Raw genomic sequence first — 24,488 nt, 5'->3', positions numbered from 1 at the left:
TATTATCTATCTATATATATATATATATATATATATATATATATATATATATATATATATATATATATACATACATACACAGAATAATGTAAAATAATTATTAACTAAACATAAACATGAACATTAACATAAACTGTTAATAATTATGCAATATTTTAAAATGCCTTTTATAATATATATATATATATATATATATATATATATATATATATATATAAATGTAATATACAATTTGTAATAATACAATTTTATTTTATATAATTTGATTTTGTTATGTGAAATAAATGTTACCGAAAATGTATTTTAATTACATTTATTTTATCTGCATGTACTAAAAGAACTACAACTAAAATTTTAATAAATATAAAAACTGTACAGCAATTTAAAAGCAACAATATATAAATATACAGTCAATATTGCATTTCAATTCAAAACTATGTATTATTTTCTTATTTTGTATGTTATCTTTGTTGATGGCAAAAATGAAAGCTGCAACAACAAAAGATGCCAAGTCAAAGTGACCGAGACAATTGTTTAAGGTCAGCGGGCCGCACCCCTCCCCTCCCTGTCCTCATGCTACATAATTCTTCAAGGCCATGGTCACGTGACCGTCTCAGGAGGTCCCCTTGAGGAACAACTGTTCTATGCAGCTCCAAAGCTGACCCACAAACAGCTCAACCAACCTTTGCTCCAGTGCCAAAGGTGATCAAACAGACTCATATCTCATAAGTATATATCAAATAGCAGCCTTACATTTGGATATCTGTGCACGCAAATTCCCAAATGCACGCTCTCCAACCCATAGATGCATAGACACACGCTACTCCTACGAGGCTAGAGGGGTCAAAGATAATTAGCCGTGGCCGATCTGTTGCAATTAATACGAGCATACAGGCGCTGTGTTGAAGGGAGCGTTTGGACAGCTGACGGGAGATGCAGGAGACATGAATCACTGGTCTGGTGGGCTCAAGGTGGTAGTGAGCGTATGAGAGAGAGAAAGGGAGTTCGGGGGGTCATTCAGTGGGGATTAGAGATTTTGGGAGGCAAATGGGCGGAGAAGGAGGCAGCTGCGGAACTCGGTGCCTTTAGAGGCTCTGTTGAGGCACAGAGGGGGAGCTTTGTCCCCTCTGCGAGGAGGCTGGATCTGCTCCAAAAAGAAACCCACCGCCAACACTCAATACTCTTCTTTGTCATCCCTCACCACCTTCCGTTTTAGAGGAAAGGTGCCCCCCTACTCTACACAATGCAGCTTTCCATTGTCCTAATCTTATGTAAGGGGCTTTTCTTATTTAAGCTCCAAATGTCTCAGTGCAAATGCTAAATTGCCCCAGCGCAGGACACAGGAATTAAATGATTTTGCACTTATAACCTCATTATGCAATGGGAGGGAATGCCACAGCAACCGGCAGGCCAGGTGTCATTAGGGTGGATCTGCGATTATAGAAATGTGCTGGAGGCCTTTGTGTCTTTTGATTGTGCTTCAATGCAAAAATGATTATTAATCAAATGGCTTGATTAACATGGTGATGTTTGATTAAAGATTGCCTCCGAATAATTGTTCCATGGAATGTTAATGTGTTTTTCAAAGTTATAAATATATTTTTAAATTACATCAATTATAATTAATGTTAATTTTGAGATGTGTATCTGTATCTGTCAAATCCATCAAAAACTTTAACTGCAGATGTTAAGCAATATAATAATAATATTTCATATATTTCAACATTTATTAAAATTCTTAATTGTATTTTATTTTAACAAATACCTCAATTCTGTGTATATATATATATATATATATATATATATATATATATATATAATATTCAAATTATTTAAAAGATATAGTTAACTTGATGATGTTTGATTTTGCTTCTATGCATAAAGTAAATAAATAATAATTATACTGGCAATTTAAAATGGTCTGTATGTTAGTTTAAAAACAAATCTAGTATTTAAATCTATTTTTATTCATTATTTTTTATTTCATACAGATTTTACATAAAATATACTAAAATGTTTAGTTTTTTGACAAATCTCAATGCTAAGTCTTTGAGAGTATTTGACTGGACATTTTAAGATTATGTGCATTATTTTAGTTCAAAAATCTAATAAGAGCTTTGTTAAATTATAGTAATGTATTGAAGTAAATTAAGCAAATATTTTTTATTTTTTGTAATACATATAATAGTTTTTTTATTGTAATTATTTAAGGATAAAATTCATTAAAAATTAATAATATAAATGTATATATTTTTTTATTTATTTAACAAAGTACGGTTGTTGTTTACATTACGTTTTAAACGGCCAGTGAGAGCAGCAGGACATCTGCCACTGCTTTTTTTTTTCCTCCGCGGGAACTTCAAAATGGAGGTCCTGCCGCTGTGCGATTGGCTGTGGGCGTCTGTGGCCTCTCTACGTGACCGGACTGCGAGAGTAGAGTACCCATCCTTACTGCGGCTAACTCTCTCTTTCTATTTCTCAGACAACGCATCTGTCTCGCCCCAAGCCCAGAGGCAGACATCGGCACAGAAGCGAGAGACATCTTTGTCGCCTGTCTACCTGCCTGGTGTAGCTGGGGAGACAGAGAAAGACAGCTATAATGATGATGGTAGAGGGGAACCTCTTGCCTCTGGAGCCGTCACTTTAATTCCCATCTCTGAGGCAACCGAGTGTAGAGACTAACAAAGCATGCTTTGTCTCAAAGGGGGGAGTGAGAAACTGTAGGGAGGAGGGCGTGTCTGTGACAAAGGGGGATGGGGGGGAGCTCTGCACCAAACCCCAGGAGAGGTCCCACCTTTGTGAGACAGATCCTGTGCACCTTGCATGCAGCTAAAAGACATATAAGAGTCTACTGCTGGATCAATTATGACTTATCAAGCTTTTGTTTACAACAAGAGACCAATAAAGTACAAAAAAATTTGTACAAATAAAAACTATGCAATACAGTATTTGAAAATGTATGAAAAAGTCTCTATTATTTAATGAATATGCAATATAAAAAACACAGTTTATTCTTAAAAAATGTGAACAGGAAAGTTATTCGATATCAGTATGGCGCAATCAGTTTCTGTGTCCACTTATTGAAATCGATATATATCTGTTACATTTTTTCGTTTACCAAGTGGTTTTATCCCGAATGACTCACTTTTGACAAAAGTTGCACGTAAGCTTCTCCCGCCAAAAGTACGTAAATATCTGTGCATATAAATAAAGTCTGTCAAGGCCCTGAATTGCTGAGCTTAGAGCGTGGGGGGTGGGTTTTACTGATGAGCTCATCATAAAATGTGCAGCAGATGACAGAGTGAACGCAGCGAGAGATGAGGATGGCTGTCTCCCACTGACACATTCATCATCTCTACTCCACTGACAGCCTCAGACAAAAGCACAGAGACAGGCCCACTTATGTAACACGTCAGGACTCCCACTGACACCCAGGATGCATTTTTATTTAAAAAAACAAAAAAAAACAGGACTCGTTCGATACAACTACTATCACTACTATGAGTTACAGACAGTTGCCGTTCACTGACAACAGCACTGATCAATGGCTGAGAAATATACATTATTTAATGATGGCAACTATAGGCTAAGATTTGTATGTTGAAATTAATTAAATATTATAATAAATAAACACAAACAAAAAAATATATAACTATATATATATAAGATATAGACTATCTATCTATCTATCTATGTATACATAAATATATTATACAGCAAAGTGTGTGTGTGTGTGTATATATATATATATATATATATATATATATATATATTAAATGAAATAAAAAATAACATTTGCATTTTACAAAATGTAAAAAGTAATTTCATTTCGTAAACTATACATTGACATTCATCCATAAAAAAATTTTGTATTTAATGTTACACAAACAGCACTCTCACTTTTGCCATTTTCCTGTTTCTTCCACTCTTGTTTTTTGTCTCTCCATCACCCCACACACACACACACACACCAACACCTCCTCAGGCAGATGGGAGACCAGCCTGCACGCCTGCACCTCCCCCCGCACTTGAGGAGCTGTGTCGTCAACAATGTCAAAAGCTTCTATTGTCATTAAGAGTGGCCCACCACTCCTCTTTGTCCTACACAGTTTAGACACATCATTGAGCATTCAAACAACTGGATATTCAATCACTCCTCCCCCTTTCACTTTGTCATTCCCCACTCAACTTCTTTCCATGTCTGCATCTTTTCGTCCCTGTGTTTCCGAGGGATCAGACATAAATGCACCGTCACAAATATCTCAAATCCTTTGATATACTCAGTCAAAGACTCAAACAAACACAACTCAGAGTCTAATATGGGCGATGACAAGAGTGTCAGGCGGTAAGCTCAGTGTCATAGAGGTAATTATACAGACCACAGGAAAAACTTACAGACGGAGGGATATTTTTAGCTCTCAAATCCTAGATCCTCCTTGTCCGAATCCACTATTCCCCACATCACCCGAGCATGGGACAGTTATTGAGGTCCTAAGCTATGTGCCCATAAGCTCTCGCCCACTCGGTGCCTGCTCTAATGATGCCGAGTCTGAGGGATGACAGACAGGGAACGACGTTTAGACCTACAGAAATGCTGGATTAAAGGCTCTCAGATCTACAAAATGGTTTACCGTTATCTCATAACTGGCTTCAGTTCTCATGGCTGACATCAGCTCACTTGTTTTTCACCGTTTCCATGTGAAACTACTGAAAACAATCAGAACGTATTACGTGATGAGAGCTGTTCTTTACAACTAGCACTATTGTGTATGAAATACTAGCCTCGGACTGCATCGACGCCTGGAGATTTCAGGGGGAACTAAATCGGTCGATGTTCACAAAGTTTCTTACACTTGAGTGTGTATATATTTAGAATGATTTGACGATTCTAACACACTTTAAAACTGTTTAAGTTTCATGAAATTCAGAAAAAAGGAGGCAGATAGTTTACTAGAAAAAATGAAACACTGTCATTATTTATATGTTGTTTTGAAACTGTATGACCATATCAAGTAGTGTTTGAACAATATGAATTTTGTTAATGGCAAACACTGATATAGAGAGCAAAAGTGGCCACTGGCCAATATGTATCACACTATTTAATTTCAAAATAGTAAATAACACTGGCATGACAATTCTTGCAATTAAATTTATATTTACTCTTACACAATATGTCATATGTGTATATATGTTACTATAACATTTAGAAATAACGTGATTAAACGCGAACACAGAACAATTAAAAAAATTATCTTAATTTGTGTTCTGAAAATGAACAAAAGTATTAAATGTTTGAAACGACATGAAGTAATAACAGAATTAATTTTTTTGGGTGAACTATCTTTTATTGGCCAAAGAGACAAATGTAGCGGCCAATGTAAAAATTAAACAGTTCTCAAAAAAAAAAAAAAAAAAGTCATTGGGGTCCGATGTTTTTACACCCTAATGTTCTTCAGTATGTCCAATTCTGTCTTCCTCAGAATTGAGAAAGTCATGTAGGTTTGGAATGACAAATCACAGAGTTATCCCTTTAATGTACGTCTGCCTCTTAATGTAGATACGCCTCGGTGCTTCTGAGCTGGGTAAGGGAAAGACTGAATTTTAACATTATGTTAACCACATCCCCTGCTACACTATTGAATCGAGGTGTAAATTATCCAAACGATTTAGTCAGCGGACTTCCTGGGTGGAAAGAGATTGGCTTTTCAAATTTGAAGGGAATGCACCTGCTATTCTCATCAGTTCGCATGGTGAATTTTATCTTTTATCCTATCTCTTTGCAGTGGCATGACTGATCAATAGTATTTGTGCTCGGGCCTCATAGAGATGCACTGGAGATGGTGGTTGGACAAGGGGGAGGGCTGGAGTAAAGGACAAGGCACCACTCCCATGATGCAAAAATTGATCCCTGGAATAAATTTGCAGTGTTCTATTAATGGTAGGTCCCTCTGAGGCTTTCTATTACATCTGACGGAAAGCCACACATTACAGAAGCAGAAGTACAACACCCAAGAGGAAAGAGGTACAAAGAGAAGGAAGATACATTAGCAGAAATAATTTACTTTAAAAGAATATACTTAAGTGCGAACTGAATGTAATCTTTTCAGAAACTCAATTTAGTGTCATTTACATTTATATAAAAAATCTAAATGTATGTTAAATGCAGTTAGCTGAACTTAAGTGCTTCTTTTAGTAAGACTTAGTATGCAATTTCATAATTACTTGTATTGTCTTTGAAATATGGTTAAGTTTACTGTCAGTAAGCATTTATTGTAAACTTAAATATACATAACTCGTACATAAGTCATGTACTTATATATATATATATATATATATATATATATATATATATATATGTGTGTGTGTGTGTGTGTGTGTGTGCGTGTGTGTGTGTGTAACAAAACATGTGTTACGATAAAGTCACATTTTAGTACATATAAAATATTTTAACTTTAAAATGTAATATTAAATAGCACACTACAATTTTAACAGTTTGTAACAAGTACACTTCTTTTCACAAGGGTATACAGTGAAAGAAAGAAAGAAAGACGTCAGATTCTGGAGATCTTTCTGACGATCATACCTAATTGAAACCGCCAGCACGCTAAGTAGGCAACATGCTAATTATATCACAAATGTACTCTGATGTACTAGCATCTTCATCATTTTCGAGATCACTGTCTGCGCCATCGCTCCCATCATCCCCCTCGCTAAGTGTTTCTCTCTATATCGCTGTCTATGATGAGACTCGGGTCAAACTCGCTCTGGAAAGCATGGCTCTTTTGTACAAGATGGTTTGCCTGTGTGAGTCTCAGGCACTGGCTGGCACTGAGGGCTAGCGGCCACAGAAAATGACGTCACATGCCTGAAAAAGAAAACAAAGCCACGGGGATTAAGGATACCTCCTCTCTCCTCCACAGCCCAGATGACGACTATCCCGCCGTCTCTGACAATAACGTATTTGCATGCTAGCATTTAGGCTAGCGCTTACACATAGGGCTCAATTAATGAAGTTCACAGACAGACTGATTAACAAGCACTAAAATGTGTTGAATCATTAATTAGAACGCACAAGCTTTAAGACATATTGACATTTTAGCAGCAGACAATTTCAGTTGGCAATGGCATTAGAATGTTACAAAACAACTTCACCTTCTGAACATAACACTCCTCGAGTGTGATTTTTTTCAAGTTTTTGACACACTTTTCCACAGGCCAAATCCAAAATATAGTCGTATAATTACTTGCTAACCCATGCTAGCATTTGCTTATTCAGAAGGCTAACTCTGTTATAAATCTCCAGTGTGTCAGCACTCCCTTACCAAAAAGTACTACAGTGATTTAAAGGTACTTTGATACAAATCATGGTATTTACATGCATAAGGTAAATCAAAGTCCAAAAACATGGTCATTTGTTGTTTGCACTGTACAAAAAGTATTTTACTCAAGTAAAACTAATAGCAAATTGTAAAACAATTGTAAAACTGTAGTAACTATTTTTTGGGATATCGATTACCATGTGTGTTTTGTTTTTATTTGTAGTAGCACAATGGTTAATCACTTGAAAATGTAAATTTGTAAAAATATATTTGTAAAAAAAATTATTTGCAGATAATAATGTAAAAGAAGAAATATACAATTTTATAATAATGTCAAATTAAAAGATTTACTTTAAAATACATTTTATTAATGATTTGATCTCTTATTATTCTTTAATAATGTACAATTTGATATGTTGAATTTTGACAGTAGTGTGTTATTCATTACAGTTGTGAAATTATGATGTACACAAAACCTAATTTAGAATGTTAAAAAAATGCCTCTTATGTTCAACTAGTTGCTTTCAATATAAATATAAATGAATTTCAATTCAAAATACAATAATTTCATTTTAAATAACATGCAATTAGGTGCTTTTTAAAAGAGTGCTAAACAAAACATGACTTGGCTTGAATTAGACTAAGCAACACTAAGGTCATTACAAATAAAAATTCATTATTTAAGTGAGAAAGGCTGAAGAAAGGGAGCAAGAGAGAAAAAAAACAAATAAAATAAACGCAGAAAACTCATTTCTACCCCTAGATATGTAATATTGCGGCTTTTCATCTTTTGGCCACAAAGCTTAGGTCTTAAGCAGATTACACAGCGGAGAAATCAGTAATGTTGATAATGTGTGGGGGGAGGGCCGCACGGCTCTCTGGGTATTAAACACTGAAAAACTGCAATCATGGTGCTGGATTAGGAGTGAGCTTTAATACTGTGCTACATTTTGCTGAAAGGGACAGAGAGGCTGGATGGGGATCAGTGACTTGGACAGGGAAAAGTCAGAATGTACACACACTCAGGAAACCTGAGAGAAAGAGTGCTGGCCAATTATAAAGAAAAAAGGATGATGCAACTCTCTGGACTCGTATCTGAAAATGCTGTAAGAAAAATCAAACAAGCGCTGTGCGTTAAAAAATGTGACTTTAGGTGTTTTTTTCATGCAAATGATTGTGGGACATACGTCTTTGAATTGAAGTAGTTTTTTAGTAATAAAATTTTAAAAATAAAGTTTACATACACACATAATCTATCATTATTTGTTCACCCTCCTGCTACCTGTATGACTTTCCTCTGTGAAACACAAATTAAGATATTTTAAGAGGTATATGGAGAAACTGTTTTTATCCATACAAAAAAAATCTGAAGTTCTAAAACAGCGTTGAACCCCATTGACATTCTTTGTATGATTTCTTTTGTATGACCATCTTGTGTCACAGAAAATAGAAAGTCATAGGTTTGGAATGAGATATTAGTAAGTGACCAAATTTTGGGGTGAACTGTCCCTTTAAGTACCTGAAACTTAACTGTAGCATCCAGAATTTGCATGCTAGTTAATAAAAATTACAACTACAAAAAACTACATTTAACTTTACATCATTTAAACGGGTTGTGCAAATTCTGTTCTGTTTTTCAGTGGATCACAAAAATATATTTACTTTTTTTTTCCCTAAAATAAAAAAAAAACACCATTAGATCCTATTGAAAGTCATACAGCTTTGAAAAGACCTGAGAGTGAGTAAATGATGTCAGAATTTACATTTTTAGGTGAACTATGCTCAAATAGTGGCCACTTATCTGTAACATCCAGGTTATATTCTGAAACTGCACGAATGTGCACACTAGTTAATAAAATAGCAACATATCAACTACATTTAACTTAACAGTCTCTTATTGTGTCTTTAAGATAGAACAGTGTACTTCACAGACGCAAGGTCATTGTGAAATATGGCTGTTTCCCAATAAATGCTGCAGGATCTATATTTAGAGCGAAGACAACCAATAAATCCGTTCAGAAGAAATAATGGATATCTCTGGCCAGCACTGCTTTGTCCAAAATTAAATGCCAGCTCAGCTTTTATCACAAATGGTATCTTCAGAGACATGATGTATTTCTTGAAACGATTTAGCGATTTAGATGTACCAGACACTTCTCCCTTAACCGGCTAAAAAAGTTCCCTCCTTCCCCACCGTGAGAGCAGCACAGCAGGTGGATCTTTTGACTCGCACCCAAGAAAAGCTCAAACTAATTTCCATACAGATGCCCCCTTCACTGGAGAGGAAGAACCCCCCATTAAGCACTCGAACAACCTAGCACAGCACCGGCGATCCTCTCCCTTAATTCTGTAGCCATCGCAACCCCCCCTGCTCTAGACATTGGAGCACACAAGGTTGCCAAAACCAATGAAAGGGGGGTGGGTAGGAGGTGTCCTGCATTTGGCATCTGCCATGGCTGGCCATCGCTCTGTGCTCCACATCCCAAGGGGAACGGGACAGAGGTGCCCTGTTGGACGTGCCAACGATGGGAGGATGAGCAAATCGCACAAAGCCCTTTTAAGTAAGAGCCCAGAAGCCCCCCGCCGCTTCTCGTTTCCTCTGTGTCACTCCATCCCTAAAAAACATCTGAAAGAATTCCAACACACACGAACACAAAACATGCTTCTTTTTCCTCTCCAAATATAAACGTTACTAGAAAGGAACCATTCAAACATTGCATCGGCATTTATTTAAGCTCTGAACTCTGTACTTGCTCCTTTGTGAGTCTCTCGGCTCTTTGTCCCCACTTGATCTGGCACTCTTTGCAACCTGAGCTCTGATAAAGGCCATATGGTGTGGCCGCAAGCCCAAAGGTGACAGCGTCCCATATGATTCTCATTAGGAATAAGTCGCGGTGACTTTGGGAACGAGGTACCTTTGGTAATGTATTAGCATAGACTAATAACATGGGTTAATTAAGCTATAATGTAATCCAGGTGCTTTGAAATGTGTGCTGTTTAATGACTGTATAGTGGTGCAGTAAAAAGGAGGAGGTTGACGAGGGTTCCCTTCAAAGCTTTCTAGAATTAGGAGACTTACCCGGGTAGAAGTCTTTGGATTTGGACAGCTTGATGGTGGCCCCTGTCTCTTTCTGTAGCTGGACAATAGTCTGACCACCCTTGCCAATAATGGAGCCTGCGGCATAGCTTGGAATCAGCACCTTCAAGAAATATTCGCCTTCCTCTGGAAACAGAAAAAGAGAGAAAAAAATGAACTCAATAGATCTACACTTTTCATACAGTAATAAATATATGAGAAATATACAATAAACAAATATATGCGCAACAGATTTAAATAACATTTTCTGTAATCTAACAACCTACAAATAATAATAAAAATTAACAACCTGCAATAGATTTTTATAGAATGTAATATAACTTAAATAAATGTTATACTAATAAGTACAACTATTATAATTATTATAAATATTACATACATTTTTTGTAATGACATTTTTATTTATGCATAAGCATAAATGCATAAAACTACTTTTGTAGACATACATAAATTACTACAATAACTAAAATTTTTATTACATTTTAATTAAATTTTTTAATGGATGAATTTGAGCAGCGAGAGTGAATAAAAAGCAGCCAACAAGTGTTCAAGATACATGGGAACTTCTTTAATAATATATACAGTTTAAAAAGCATCACGAAGCTGGTTGAATGCCCAGAGTGTAATCTAGCAAAGGGTGGCTAATTTAAGCGAGCCAAAAGTATAAGATAACTTAACATTTGGCCATTAAATAAGTCACACCCTTCAATTTGTGCTACATCACATATTTTATGGCTTATTATAATTGTGAAGTGTATAATAAAGTGAAAAAATTGAGGTATGCCCAGTTTTTTAGATATAAAATGTGGCTGTACAATCCTGCTAAACGCCTTAAATGCCTGACTTATTAGAAAACACACATATTATTATAGAGGCGATCGGAGACGGCAGCTATAAATAAAAGTCAAGCTGAAATACTATACCAGCTAAGAACTACAAGACCACTATAATAAGATCAGTGGACTTAACGAGTAGTAATTAACGCTGAACCAGAAGTATTAACACTTAAGTTAAGCAGGGCCAATAACAGTCAAGAGCAGAACAAAAACCCGGTTAGCGGAACAAGAAAATTGCAAGTTATGTAAGTAGGAAAGATCCGGGATGAGGGTACATTTTGTTAGACGTCAATCAAATTAAGTGCAAGAGAAGGTGAATTTGAAAAGACGTATTAAGAGACATTGTAAAGTAGCCATTTATAGCAAGTGAATAGTAAGGTGCATATAATATAGCACAAGACATCCTGATTTCACTTCCCTCTTGAGAAAGGTCAGCAAAGGTTTTCCTGAAAGTAGAGCAGCGGTGGGGCAGGAAAGTGCCTCATCTATTGTTGGGCTCTACCTGGATGCTGCATATCCAGGTCAGCAGAAGCACAGTACATGGTCCCTTCACCGTGACTTTAACATGACATTGTATCCTTCTGCCTGGGCCGCTTGGGTACACGCTTAATATTCCACCACAATTAATCTGTGTCGGCTCCCAGAAGACGGCCGCTTTAGATTAGATTGTTATTCTGGAGAAGCAGTTTATCTTGTCAAGCTAGGCTGATGGCTAGGCTACATGCACTTGCAGCCTAGCGCTGATGATTGGGTAAAAATGAAAGCACTACTAGACGGAGTATTAATGTCAGAGTGCAGCTGGAAAAACAAACGAGCTAACAATGGCAGCAACGACAATGTCTTGGTCGAAGGCCCGACTTAACTGCATAAGTGGCAAAGTAATGACACGTGTCTGTAGTTATGCGTGAACCAAATTAAGCGAAGTGTTAGATTTCTGTTAACGAGATGGACGTGACAGATCAGATAAAGAGGGGTAGGAGCGATATAGTAGATTGGTTTTAAGGTTCAAATTCATTATTCGCTCACTTTTTTTCTTTTGTGGAGCACAAAAGGAGCAAATTATCTTACTTTTTCAGGTATTTACAATGAACGGGAACTGAAGCTTTCTGATAAACCGTAAAAAGTGGTCCATTATGACTTGTGTGAAGGATTGTGTGGCGAACCGAGCGAAACTGAACTCGTAATTGTCACTGAGCTAGTAAGCGTTGAGAGCTGATCCTGGATTCAGTGAGTCCAACTCAAGAACTGAATTGAAGTCTGATTCATGAATGAATCATTCACACTGGTTTTGTGATGTGGAATAACTCATTCATGACTCAACAGATTGATTCTTCATGACTCAGCTGTAATTTAAACCTGCAAATGTCAAACACACATTAACAATTTCAATATATAATGATTTCGTTTATATCTGTTTCTCATAAAAAACTACTGTATGGCTTTAGAATACTTATGAATGTCGTATGAACAACTCGCATGGTGCTTTTCTGTCATTCTTCATGTTTATTATATTAAATAGAGTGGTCTGATTATTCCAAATTTGTATTTCGCTTAATTAAATCATACAGGTTTGGAATGACATGAGAGTGAGTTATAGAGTTGAATTGCCTCTTCAAAAACTTTGTAAAGTTTTGTAATCATTTGCTCATCCTCAAACAAACTGTATGAATATATATATATATATATATATGAAATGTGAGTAACCTGTTTATGATACCCATTTGACTTCAATAGAATTTTGTACATTTGAAAATGGGACCACAAAACCAGTCTTAAGTAGCATAGGTATGTTTGCAGCAATAGTAAAGATCATGTTCAAGATATTTTTGGAAATTGTCTGCAATAAATATATCATAACTTAATTTTTCATTAGTAATATGCATTGCTAAGGACTTAATTTAGACAGCTTTAAAGGCATTTTTCTCAATATTCAGATTTTTTCGCACCCTCAAATTCCAGATATTCAAATAGTCATATCTCAAATATTGTCCTAAGTTTATTTATTATTATTATTATATCAGCTTTCATATGATGTATAATAAAATTACAATTAGGACTGGTTTTGTCATCAAGGGTCACAAATACATTCATAATACATTCAAAAACATTATCTTTTATATTTAACAGAAGAAGAAAATCGAGTGGAAACACTTGAGAGTGAGTAAATTATACAATATTTTCATTTATTGAGTGAGCTATCTCTTTAACAGTAAGGAGTGGGATCATTTTAACAATGTTTAAGTCTTCTTGAAGTAATCTCATTAGAATCACCGGCCGATTGATCTGGATGTGTAATGAAGTGGATCTCTATCTAAACAAGTATATTCTCATATTTAGCCAGAATAGTTGTACTGGATGCCACCAGAGTATAATTGCATAAACAACAACGGAATAATAGAGGTTACTGTGACACAAATAAATGTACTCAGATCTGGGTTTGCAGACACCTCTAAATGACAAATCCTGATTTTTCACTCACATACTAAAAATTGTTGTTGTTTTCGCACTTTATAAACAGGCGGTTCAAACTGTGTCTACAGAACACTACAGATACATGCTTTTCTGCAATGACCCAGATTTCTCACTGAGCTAAGACTGTCCTCCTTTTGATTTGGATGAGTCTAAATTTAACCTTGATTAATATGGCGCAGGGTTCATAAATAATGTGTATCATGCATACATAAGTATTCTCTCTTCAAAAGCATCTAACAAAAGTCTGTCGTGAATTGGATCAAGAGACTGCATCCAGACTGACATTACCTACTCTAATTAATGTAATATTATGTACGTGATATTATGTTAAGCATCATATTTTAATAACAATATTGTTACACTTTTTACTTCGTTAATTATTAGAATCAAAAAGTTACAAAGCATTATGGTGGTTATGCAGTGAAAAGGAAAGAAAGACACAGCACAGAGTTAAAGATAGACTCTGGTTTGCAGGCAACAAAATCTATATGTCATTTTTACAGAAAATGAAACAAATTACCGTGAAATCCGACAAAATCTGATGAAAATGGTGGATCATGGATGGCCGCTTGGTTGCATCTCTCTAAAAGAATGTGAATGAGAAAATTAATCTTTGTGGAAATGTCAGATAGAAAAACAAAACAAGGTGAAGTACAGAACAATGACAGTCTACCTTTAAACCAAGAATCAACAACATACCTGTTAATGTTGATGTCATGGATAAAGATAGAGGATGAAGTTATAATGAACTTTATAGCAATGGCTTCTTGGTTTCCAATAGTTTTCATGATTATTTTAAATCAAACATGGCCTGATGACATTGTTCAGTGAATAATACAAGCTAAACTCAATCGACAGCACTTAATGTTGATTACAGCAAAAATTCATTTTCTTTAAATAAGTATATTACCGTTAGGCACTTACACTGGAAATAAATGGGGGCCAATCAGTGAACAATAAATAATTAAAAGAGTCAGTAGTTTCAGTCACAAGATGCGTGTTAATATGATTTTAGTGTAAATAACCTAAAGTTATATCCAGGTTTACAACATGGCAACGTAACACCTAAAGCCTTAAAATGATTGAAATCAACTCAAATAATCCACAAAAATTTAAAGACAGATAAAATGAGGCACAAGTCGATTTAGTTTTCCAATTTAATTAATTTAATTTAATTAACATTATGCCACAAATGCTGTAGACTGAGCCTAACTTGTAATAACCCCAGAATGTTCCTAATAACCCTACAGTATAAACCAAAATCAGTTTCGTTTCTCAGTCTCTTCTCTTCTAAAACATGGAGCATCTACAGCCCGAGTTTGAGTTCATTCCTGTCGTTTGTCAACACAAAGCCCTGGCTGAGAAAAATCTGTGGATTACAATATACACGCATATCCGTAACAGTGCCTTTGAGGGAAACGAGTCCCTCCTATTGTGCTACAGCGGGAACAAAACAAGAACAAGTTGGTATGCTGTTATTCTTCCCTCCAGCCTACTTAATATCTCTTAATATCTTAATAAGCCCTGTCTTGTGTGTACATCTATATGATTACATGCATCGCACTCACTGAGAAATCAGAATAATTAATAAAAAAGCCCAAATGAGTATTATTCATAATAAACCAGTGGGTGTAAACACAATCATCGGTAGCTAGAGGCTCCCAAGAGAGCCGGCTTCAGAATAAGCAACATCAGCTTGAGAATTGAAAGTTCCTGTGGGCTTATGGGGGCCTTAAAAAACAGGCACAAAGCTATAAAGCTACGAACACTTTGTTTCTTCTTCCTTGCATGCTTATAGTAGGTTTATGCCACATTAGATATCAGATTCAATGGTGCTGCATAGAATTTGTGATCAATGACAAAAAAAAAAACACAGCTAATTTTAGTGGAGTGCTGAAAGGACCACTTTCCCTGCGCGGCTGTCCAAGCAACTGCCTGACCAAAATGGCTTCCGATATAAACATCGCACTAGGAATAAAACATACTACTGGCTTTCTGCCGCACGTGAGAGAAAGCAGCGTGCTTTGTTCTAACAACCGCGAAGGCTCGAGAAGAAGCTTTCGCATTGCTTTTCATTCATCTCATCCATATTCATCTCAGGTCCCGTCCTCCATTCCACGGCAGACGAGCCGAGAGAGGCGAGCAAATCATCCAATGTGGGGCCGCCTTTTACAACGCCCTCCCAAATCCTCACCATCCTTGCATGAGATTTTTTTTTTCTTTGACGCAGTGCATTAAAGAAAAAAACGAAGCAGCGCCCCCTTCGTGATTGTACGGTAATCAATAGACAGAGCGTTGCTTTAATAATCAATGACTTGCTCCTATTGATGGGAAATGAGAGTGATGGACACGGGAAGGAAGAAGTAACGATCAGACTGACCCAGAACCGTGATTAGAGGCGAAATAAACAAACGATGGGGGAGCAGAACGCAGCGCACCCTAAATGCATTTCTGCTGAGCCTATCAAAAACAGCCGTGGCAAAAACCTGTGCGCTTAATTTGAAAACCGGTGGGAGTAATGCATTGTAGGATGTGAGTGAACGAGGTGGGCGACAGCGACGAATCGGTTATTGGTCCCCCTTATAAATGTCTGAGGGGGTGGAGGTGAATCTTCAAACACAGCTGGCAAATCATGTTTATGTAACAACCCATTCTAAGACAGATCCCGCATCTATTTTCTCATCCTGCAGGCAGAAATGCGAAGAGAATCTAAAAAAAAAGGCTAGTCACAAATTCATCGCCGAACAGCAACCGACAATGTATTTATGTAGTAAAAACTACACAGGATCGTACAAACACACACACTTCCGCGCGTTCTTCCAGCCTTAGAGGGTCACAGTCCCCTCACGCCGTCCAGCTAGGACATCTGTATCCCCTAAAACAACCTTTTGTAAATGGAAGCACTGTACTGTGCCAGTCCATCCATTTACGAAATTAAAACATTACATCTTATGAGACAGCTCGGGAACGTGGAGAGAGGCTCTTTGGTGAACTTGAAGTCGAAGACTTAACGATCAATTGGCAGGAAAATTATTCTTGGTTTTATGCCAGTTGACTTTCGTCTTAATGCCTATGACTTTGTTTTTCAGGCAGCCTTTAAAATGCAATCATTTGTCCTCCGCATCAAGATTTAATCCAATAAATAAAGAGTTAAAACAATATGCAAGCCTCGCAACATATGATACTAATCCTATAAGTATGCAAACACCAAATCAAAGACAGTAAATGCTATGAGAAAACAAATTAGACATAATATTGTCGCAGGACTAGATTCTTACTTTCGCCTCAAAAGCAAACCAAAAAACGACATAAATGGTTCAGATTTGCAGTAACTTGGCCGATGATCTGCCTGTGCCTGTGCCTTGTGTTTAACTAAAAACCACAAAGTGGAAACTACTGGTACATGTTGACCCTAAACAGATTCAACCATTTTAATACATGCCATATTGTTCATATATATAAACAGTAAAAAATAGTCATTTAAGTTAATAAATATGGATGAATTAATATAAATATTGATGCTTAAATCGAGCAATAGTGTCATATTACAATGCTAAAATGACTGTAATATTAATACATCCTGTAACTGTAAACGATAAAAAAAAAAACCTGCAATCAATTAATTGAGTATAAAAAAAACAAGGCTCCAACAGCATTTCAACTGGTTCAATTGTACTTAACCGGTTAAGGATTTCAATCGTTTTATAGAGACTGTATGCAGAGAGAGCAATTATACATTTTTAAAGCTAAACATAACAACAGAAAATGTATTACCAACAGAAAATTCCATCTTTCCATGACGTTTTTACGAATTTCTTTGCTATTTTCAGGCCTGGAAATGACTACGTTAAAATTTCCAAATTCCCTTCCATAACTCCGTAGAATAATTCCTCTCGCCCAAATAAATTCCGGCGAAGCCCGGATCTCTTAAGCATCAAAGTCTTTTCATTTGAGCAAATGGATCTGCAGGTTATGCCTCCCACGAGTCCAGCATGCTTCTTCTGACTGACAATTCATAACGCTTTCTGCATCGATTCTTTCACATGTAAACATCCGCCAACCATTTCATTTCTGTGCCATGATTAACCCTTTAACTCTAACTACAAAAAATTATTTTCAGAAAAAAACAGCATCTAGAAGGTGAAATAAATAGTTCTTTCACGTCTATTAAATATAAACTAATTACATATAAATATTGGCCGCATATATATATATTTCCTAGGCTGATTTTTCTAATCTTCTCATTTTTCTAATCTTCTCTACCTAATGTTGATTAGGACCCAAAAAAAACGTTTTCCCGCTTAATGACCCTAAAGGTCAGGATTTAACCATAACAGATCAGAAAAGCAATGGTTTACACTGTCGGCCTCCTACCAAACTGAGATCCACCAATCGTAAAAACATTTAAAGGTTAAGAAACACATGCATATTTTGTTTTTAACTGATTAATTACACGACTAGCCTAACAGTTTAGCAGCCGAGCGTAGTGCACACGAGACTTCTTAGGGCATCTGCCGGAATGCATAATAAACAAGCAAGCATGGGACCAGTATAAACAATAGACTACAGTAAAAACTAAATTGAAGGTATAGGGCACTTCATAGCACTAAAATGTCGAATAGCGGAGATGCAGGTGAAGCCCGCATGCGAAACCTTTTAGGCTTTTACTTCATTTTTAAATATCACATTATAGCACGTTTTAAAGCGCAAGTAGTGCGATAATTATTTTCACTGTCGTTATACATCTCGTTAAAAATACCCCGATCGTTTATCACTCGTAGCTTTATTTCCAGCTCCAAATTTTAAAAATGAAATATTAGAGATTCAAAGCACAAGATCATAACGCAAGGTCATCTGCGGTGATAGCAAGGATGCGTAAACGCGACGAGCCATGTTTTCTAATGTTTTGCTACGCGCTCATCACGATACAAGTCTATATTTGCGAACATACAACAGCTTTGTTCTACACACATGCCGTTGATTTGGGAACACCGAGGACGCGTTTGGTAAACGACTCGTATGTGCGTAAGACGCAACCACCAATTCCGGGCCACTTAAAATGGACGCGAACTGTAAATATGAATACAATCCCAGATGCACATGTCTGGTGAAGCACGACCGCGTTAGATGGCGAGATGCTCGGTCGAAAGCGAAAATGAACCTGCCGCGAGCGATTACGCTTTTCTTAGGGAAGAGTCGCTTATTCACTGGCAAGTGAGTCGCCTCCTATCTGGATAACGTTTGGGTCTTACCTCCTGTGTTTGTGCGTTTGGTGCTGCTGGCCTCCGTCGGGGTCTCCAGGGGTCTTTTGCGGGAATCGGGGGGATCAGACTCCATGTGCGGCTGTTGATTGTGATGATGCGGATTGGAGAAAATCCCGTTTTGCTGCACTGCCCCACCGGCCATCATTTTTTATAAAGAAGCTTTAGGCTCGCGCTCGTTTTCCCTAGACGCGGTACGCAGATATGGTCGTTTCTAAATGTGAAACCACGATGATATGAATGTTTGGGGTGCGTCGATCCTCCGTAGCAGCCTAGATACTGAACGAAAGACGCATCGATATCCAGTGGCTCGATTATGCTCAGGCTGATATTAATAACAAGTGATGTGGGGAAACGTCCTCGCTCGTGGCTCTGCGACGGCGCTCTCCTGCTGGAAACAATATATGACCTCAGCGGTCAGCGGAACTTATAGGATTCACTACTTTTAAAAAAAAACTGGGAAGATGCGCGCGGATAATAAATAGCAACGGGAAATGTACAAGAGGCGAGAGAGAGACAAAAAAAACAGCGGATCCCGCATGCAGGTGGGCAGACCCTGGACGGCGACGAAGCGCTGGACGAGCGCTTGGAGGAGATGCGATGTTTTTGTAGGCTCTGACTCGGAGATGCTGCAGTCTTGCTTTCAGAGCATCTTTGCGCGTTTCTGCCGGAGCGCGGGGCAGCGGGTGACGTCATGCGCAGCCGAGACCGCGGCTGTCAAATGTGAAGAAACGGACACGCCCACCTCGAGCTGTGATTGGTCGAGGTTTGATTTTTCTCCGGCAAAGCGGTGTATAAATCCTGCTCGTCACATGACAGTACAGGAGGAGGTGGCGGTGATGAAAATGCGAGAGCATCGTTGTAAAATAGGCGCAGGGATGAGAAAACTAAAAGTCGTAGTTCTAAATGGCTCGTCTATTAGCCAATAATAATTCTAATTTTACTATAATATTGTTATGTGATTTGTACTTTTATTTATTATTTTTGCATTGCTCATTTTTGTCATTAATATTTTTTTATTAGTAGAAGTAGTACATTTATTTATTATCTTCATTTATACCATTTTATTATTACTTAATAACATAAATATAATTACAATTACAAAATTAAACAATAATACTATTTATATAATTTTATTAGTAGTAGTAGTATGTTTTTACATTATGCGATAATATAAAATCGCAAATAAAACAATAACATTATTGTAACTGTATTATTATTATATAAGTTGTCATTTTGTTTATTATTATTGAAAGTGCTTGCTTTGTTTATTTGCTTGTTTATTATTTATTTTATTTATAAACATGTTTTTACAGAGATATACATAATCTATAATAATTTATAATAATAATAGTAATACTAATACTATACATATAATTACAATTATATACAAATGAAACAATGATAAATGACAAATTAAACAATATTCATGTAATTTCATTATTATGTATTTTGTCATTGTATGTATTTTTATGTCATAATACAAGTAATTTACAATAACAATATACAAACAATTACATAATAATATTTATGTATTTTTAGGGCTGTGAAATTATTAATTGTGGCCTACTAAATAGGCTATATGTGTGTGTACTGTGTATATAACTATGTTAAATTTGTATATGAAATATTTATATATAATATAAATGATATACAAGTATATATATATATATATATATATATATATATATATATATATATATATATATATATATATATATATATATAATTAACCAATTAATTGTGAACAATCATTTTGCAGCCCTGGTAATTAGACTTTTATTTTACTAGTTTTAGTAGTAGCAGCAGTATTACATTTAACTATTTAACTTATGATGATGATAAGGATGCTGATGATTAATGCAGCGTTTGAACAAATTTTAAACAATCTTAAATGCATATTAACTGGACGGACTCGAAGATGTTGTTCTATTGTGCAAACAGTTTTTGCAGTACAGTGTTGTTAGTACCCAGTAAGACTGTCTGTATCCTCTTGTCACACACACTCACACTCCTCCTGTGTCAACACAGGGCCAGAGACGAGCACTTCTCTTATTCCAGATTCGCATCAAGGTGATGCTGCGCCGTCTACTGCATGCACACAAAGAGCCACCTCACGCAATTTCACATTTCTGTGGAAAAACTCAGCAGTGTGCCAGTGTCATCCGAAATACATAGGCCTATGCTCAGTTTGACTGGAGGTCTGTGGCAAACCGACACCAAAACATTTGGCTCCTATTTACTGGGAGAAAATTGAGCGAAATAAATGACTATAAAACACTTGTTTTCTTTTGAGCCTGGCCGTTCGTGAAATGCAATCAGTGTGAAACAATCAAAGTCAGTTGCTTTGTTTATTCTAACAGTCACATTCTAGAAAACCTCATTACTCATGAAATAAACTGGGTGATTATTTTACTGAGACCACAAAAACTTTAGCAATGTGAGAATTAAGATAGTGATGCTATTGCTTAAAAACGGAGTGAGGATCTGCAATCAAATACAGGTCTTATGTGGGGTTGGGGAACTAGAATAGATTTATTTAGCATATTTGCATACAATGTATATATTTAACTATAGGTTGTAAAAAATAATCTCGGGAGTATCCTCATTTGAACCTGCATAAACCGAATATAAGGCAAATAATATTTCATAATATAAATAATATAATTTTTTTTCATATTTCATTTTTGTCTTTATTTTTCATGTGGAATAAATGCACTGTATATATGCATCCAATCGGACACAAATAATAGACTTCATTAGTCCATATTTACATACCATGAAGGCTTGTAGCAAAACAAAAATCAGGTTCTGTTTGCCAGCAACGCATTGCACGCAAATGTTAATTTCGGACAGATGGCGGTGGCTAAAGCTCTCCATTCCTGCAATATGGGTTTATGAGCTTTCACATAAACCCGTGCAGTTTCCCCCCCTCTGTCACACTGGTGAAAGGGTGATATCTCGTCGAGGATGACTTTCAATGCATAACACCCTCCCCCACTCTACGCACATTGTTTGAAGAGGGGACCCCATCTGCCCCCTTCTCCATAAGAGCACCAGCACTATTGTTTCTGCAAATAACACAGAAAAACCTTAAGAATTGGCCGGACTGGGCAACATCTGGCATGGAACTCTACATTTATTTATGAGCAGCAACATGGCTTTATGCAGGTTTAAAAGGAGACAAGGGTATTTGATAATTCATTTGGCGCAAACTGCCTTTTTTGGAATCATTATCAAGTTGTTTTTACAAATAAACAAGTACTAATAAACCCAGTGAGGGTACTGGGTTACTCCCTAACCATTTCTAATATTTGCCTTAGCTAGAAAAATAAAAAACTGAATCATTTGTTTGCCAGATTGGGTGAATTTCAAACCATGCCTCTTCATTGTTGGATATTAAATTAAATGCTATTTAAATTCATTTTCTTTCTGTAAAATGGATTCACAAATCATTCGGTTATCATGCATACGCAGTATTTTGATATGTGAGATGGATCTTTCCCCAGTTCTTAGGATTAAAACATCAGAACAGCAAAGCCTAAATCAACCATAAGAAACAAAAGACATAAACAAGAGTCTCCATCTTGTGGGGGAGTTACGGAAGCAGTCAAAGAGACCGAGCAGAGCTATTTCTTTGGTGTTACCTGCCAAAAAATTAAAAATCCAAAAACAAACAAACACGCAAAGCCTGCAGAGACGAAAAACACAATCAATTCAAATAGATTTTAGACAGTTGACTTTTACGTAAACGTTGTTATTCAGTCCTCAGAGCTCTTCGTGTTTTAATACCTTCTTATGATCTACAGCACAGCTCTGCTGTTAAAATATAGGCTACAGCTATGGTTGTGTGTCAGTAATCATTAACAGCATGCGCACCGTAAAAAATGTTGTTGGAATTAATAATACTATTAATAAACGTTGTATTCACTCAAGGCAATGCAGCTGTGGAGGTTACGCAAGGTTACTGTCCTCTTGTGGCTAAACCTTAGTCACATTTCATTTGTGTCTTTCACGTGACTTACAGCCACCAGAGGGCAGCAGTCTACCAACATCGCTTTTTTTTTTACTTCTTTATTCCCTTATTTTTTATGATAATAAAGCTAGTTAATTTCGATTGTGATGCGTAAATGTTACATTTATGCTCAGTAATAACAAACGAGGCCCTTTTCGGGATATTTTAAAAAAGCAGTATCCAATTTTATACTAGTTAAGTGAACTATAAAACGTTATTACGCATGCACCCATGGAACCGTCCTTAAGAAGGGTTATAACTGTAATAACCGTTTTACAGGTAGAAAGAAAGGACAGCTGAACATCTTTGCCTTGGTAAAGCACCTGTAACCACTTTCCTTCCTGGATTTGTATGACTTGGTAGAAGTAACATTATGTGGAGGGTGAACCAACTCCATACCCACACCATAGACCCCTCTTTTTAGGTAATTACCAGATATGGGTCTCATGTCATTAAATATTTTCACAGTTGAATGAAAAACAAGTTAGTAATTATTTTACTATAATGTAATTGTTTTACTTTCTTTATTTACTATGTATTTTAATTCCAAGAACATTTACATATTCTAAGAAAATTATCACTGACTTAAGTCTAGGGTGGGTTTTGGTACTGTCATAATCTCATAAACTATTACGCTACTTACAGATAAATTGAGCATTTTTACCCCTTGCCTCCATTCATTAACGACCCTTAGCCGGGGGAAACTAAATTCCACTTTTAGAAACATGTCACAATTCTGGGGCAGTCCATGAAGATAAGATGAGATGCACTGTAATACTTAAATATATATATATATATATATATATATATATATATATATATATATATATATATATATATATATATATATATGTGTGTGTGTGTGTGTGTGTGTGTGTGTGTGTGTGTGTGTGTGTGTGGGTGGGTGGGGGTTGGGGGTGTTCTTCCTTTGTTCTGTCCTACTGCTGCATGCGATATATCTTAAAGACAGTCCTAGTTGGTTTAATGATTTACATAATAATCTGTTGCAGATATTGTGTTGTTAGTGGACTTCAACCTTGTGTCCTGAGCTTTACTGAAATAAAACAAATTATACTTAAATGGCACACACTACAATTTCTTTAAGAAGAAAGAATTGTTGAAGAAATTACACTTTCATGACAAAGTCTGAAATTTAATTGGGCAAAACCATCAACAAAGACAGCCTGAAGTTGACAGTCTTATTAAGGTGATCTCCTTCAAGTTGATTTTGGATTTTTTTTTTCAGTTTGGAATACAATATCAGCCCGAAGGGGACATGTTGTCTGAAATGTTATTGGGCAAAACGGTCACTAAAGAGACTAGGAGTGTAGTCACAACAATTGAAAAAAATTCTCATGGCACAAACAAAAAATACAATGGCAGCATAATACAACATAATGACCATAATGTCACTAATTAGAGTCTCAGAGAGGAAGGATTGAGGATTTTGTTAAAGCTTTTTTTATTAAGCGAGGAAAGAAAAGAATG

General features: G+C 36.3%; 1 protein-coding gene across 2 annotated transcripts in view; it reads right to left on the bottom strand.

The window, feature by feature from the left end:
• The window catches only part of nova2 (NOVA alternative splicing regulator 2), a 51,446-nt gene extending 31,492 nt beyond the window's left edge, over positions 1 to 19,954 (bottom strand). Inside the window, exons 1-3 of one of the 2 annotated variants that reach the window (XM_043258650.1) lie at positions 18,977 to 19,954; positions 14,245 to 14,307; positions 10,399 to 10,542 (exon numbers count right to left, since the gene is read on the bottom strand). In XM_043258650.1, coding sequence (XP_043114585.1) covers positions 10,399 to 10,542; positions 14,245 to 14,307; positions 18,977 to 19,133 — 364 coding nt within the window. In that variant the 5' untranslated portion in view covers positions 19,134 to 19,954. The remainder of the gene's footprint in view (positions 1 to 10,398; positions 10,543 to 14,244; positions 14,308 to 18,976) is intronic. The other variant, XM_043258651.1, reaches the window with a different exon arrangement.
• Positions 19,955 to 24,488: the final 4,534 nt, after the last annotated feature.

The sequence above is a fragment of the Puntigrus tetrazona genome, chromosome 15, assembly GCF_018831695.1.
Source record: "Puntigrus tetrazona isolate hp1 chromosome 15, ASM1883169v1, whole genome shotgun sequence".
NCBI classification, from domain to species: domain Eukaryota; kingdom Metazoa; phylum Chordata; class Actinopteri; order Cypriniformes; family Cyprinidae; genus Puntigrus; species Puntigrus tetrazona.
This window is presented reverse-complemented; position numbering and strand designations above follow the sequence as displayed.